This window comes from Alligator sinensis, unplaced genomic scaffold, assembly GCF_000455745.1.
Source record: "Alligator sinensis unplaced genomic scaffold, ASM45574v1 scaffold242_1, whole genome shotgun sequence".
Classification (NCBI taxonomy): Eukaryota; Metazoa; Chordata; order Crocodylia; family Alligatoridae; genus Alligator; species Alligator sinensis.
In genome coordinates, this window is record NW_005842320.1 from 215,361 (window position 1) to 217,800 (window position 2,440).

Here is a 2,440-nt window from a genome sequence, read left to right on the forward strand (position 1 = left end):
GGGGAGAGACAGCAGTGGCAAGAAGCGGCAGCAAGAAGCCGCAGTAACCAATTACCTATATTTACATTAATTCCTATGGGCAAATGGGTTTCACTTAGCGTGGTCTCGCTTAGTGCTAGGTTTTTCTGGAACCAATTAAGAGCACTAAGCAGGGGTTGCCTGTATGAAAATGGTTCATAATAGCTACTTTTTAGTTCAAAGTCAAAACTCAATAGAAACAAAGAGATCTTCTCAGAGAGAGACATTGCAACTCATATTTAAGTACTAACATTCCAACATTAAAAGAGCTTTAATAGGTTCAGTTTGCAGCAGCAGACGTTGCCTAGCACATTACTTTCCATTCACAACATGGGCTCTTCATGTGATACAAATTTTAAATCTTGGTTTCTAAATTTCAAGCGTTCTGTGACATTGGCTCAAAACAGAGCCCTAGAAAGCACTCCCCTTTGCAACATCTGCATTCCTCAGCGCCTCAGTAGTTCAGGAACTATGAAATTATTTACTTCAAGGGTGAATCTCATGAAAGCACCTGGCAGAGCTTTCTTAATAGGGCAAAAGCTTTGGAACTCATTACAAGAGATAAGGAGGGCTAGAAATCTCAGGTATTCATGATGATGTGTATAATTCATTTCTTCAAATTAGCGTTCATATAACTCCAGGTAGAAACAAAAAATAAAAGGACTGACAGAAGAAAAACATGAAGACCAGAAGAGTGAGAAGCAGCAGAAACAGAGAAGAGAGCAAAAGGAAAGAAATAAGAAAGCACACAAGGTCCAGACTGCATCTGGGGGGACTGGAAAGAAAAGCAGAACACTAGCTTATTGTGATATTTTTTTCTCTTGGGAGGTATGCCAGTATTAAAATCATGGAAATAATTAAACACAAAGTAAGAATGAATACTAGTAATGCATTTGGAACTGCATTTTTGTTTCAGCAATATCTGTCTGTCATTCATGTTTTTTGTTTTGCGTTGCTTTTTTAATTTAACTTATGCAAGGAAACATTTGCCAGACATCTAGCTACCAGAAAAGGCTTTCAGCTTCCATTTTACATTCTGGACATTTATCTTCATAGTCCAGCTCCACTTATTGAAAAGTGCTGGAACAAAGGAATGTCTGAAACTTTAAAGGATTAAGGAAATAGGTAGAAACGGCAACTATCTAATCATATTCCCTCACTCACTCTCAAATATTGAAGATGTCCCTTTACATTTGGAACACTGCTACCCAAACAGCAGACCAGAAGTAGGTAACTGCAAGTTGTGATCTTCAGAGTAAATTTAGATGTTCAGTAGAAATAGAAATAATTTTAGGTCAAAGGTTGAATTACATTTTTGTAAAATTATTTTATAATAGTACATCTATTTGTCTTACCTGTCTCTTTTTCATCATTTAGGATGAACAACTTCTGTATGACAGGCTCTAAATCTTCTTTAGCAGTTTTAGTTGATGAACAGGTTAAATGGACTAAATCTGTTGGACAGGAACAGACTGATTAAGATTACCACCACTCTGATATACAAATATTGATTACAGTTTTCAAAAGGCCCTTAACAGATGCAACTTTCCTCAACTAAGAGAACAGAGCAGAGAAGGTTGGTTTAGGAACCGAAGAAATTCCTGAGAAAAATTCATGAACAAAAAATTAATCGACAGAAAGTTTCATTTAGCCTTTTTGTGAAGATTTCTAGAACTAACATCTGCATGCAAATTTATCTTTTATCAAATAAGAAATACAGACCAACTTTTTAAAATTATTTTTTTCCTGGGTTTTTTCCACAGAAACCTGCATGAGATTTGGACAAAGTGCACATTACAGGAAGGAACATTTGGAGGAGGAACCAGGAAGTCAGTTTATATGCAGTTGCAACATCTTTGTAAACAGAGAATAAAAGGGATAATTTAGTTTTTACAAGGATGGAGTCTTCTCATGTTATTACCCACAATGCAGTGCACAAAACACTATTCATTTCAAGAGCAACCATCTATTTTGGGAGGTAAAAGGAGAATTCTTTTTATATACGACAGAACTGATTTGTGTGCATCTCATTTGTATAGTACCCTTGTGATTTTCCTACCAGATCTGAATGCAAATAGATTTGTTAGTAAGACTTTTTAACTAACTAGTGATGTTCTGAATGGTCCAGTGGACATTCCTTAGATTTAAGTGAGACCTGCTTAGTCAGCTGACCCTGATTATTCCTTTAACCTACAGAATTCTGAGGAATAAAATGAGCAGTAACTGCTACAATTACAAGCTTCAGGAAAAACAGGCATTATGTATAAGACTAACTAGCCCAAGGGCCAAGTTAGGATTTTGGCTTAAGTGAGACGTGCTAATATTTGGTAATTTAGATATACTATTTGTTTCTGTTTCTCTCTTCTATACCACCTTTATATCACTCCTGTGAATGCTGCCTAAAGAACACCCCCCTCCCCCC

At 36.4% G+C, this 2,440-nt stretch overlaps 1 protein-coding gene across 4 annotated transcripts in view; it reads right to left on the bottom strand.

The window, feature by feature from the left end:
* Positions 1-2,440, bottom strand: part of CHM (CHM, Rab escort protein 1) — a 148,747-nt gene that overhangs the window by 12,317 nt on the left and 133,990 nt on the right. For 2 of the 4 annotated variants that reach the window (XM_025209963.1, XM_025209961.1), the window contains one exon: positions 1,374-1,490. In XM_025209963.1, the coding sequence (XP_025065748.1) occupies positions 1,374-1,490 (117 nt within the window). The remainder of the gene's footprint in view (positions 1-1,373; positions 1,491-2,440) is intronic. The other 2 variants (XM_025209964.1, XM_025209962.1) reach the window with 1 other exon arrangement.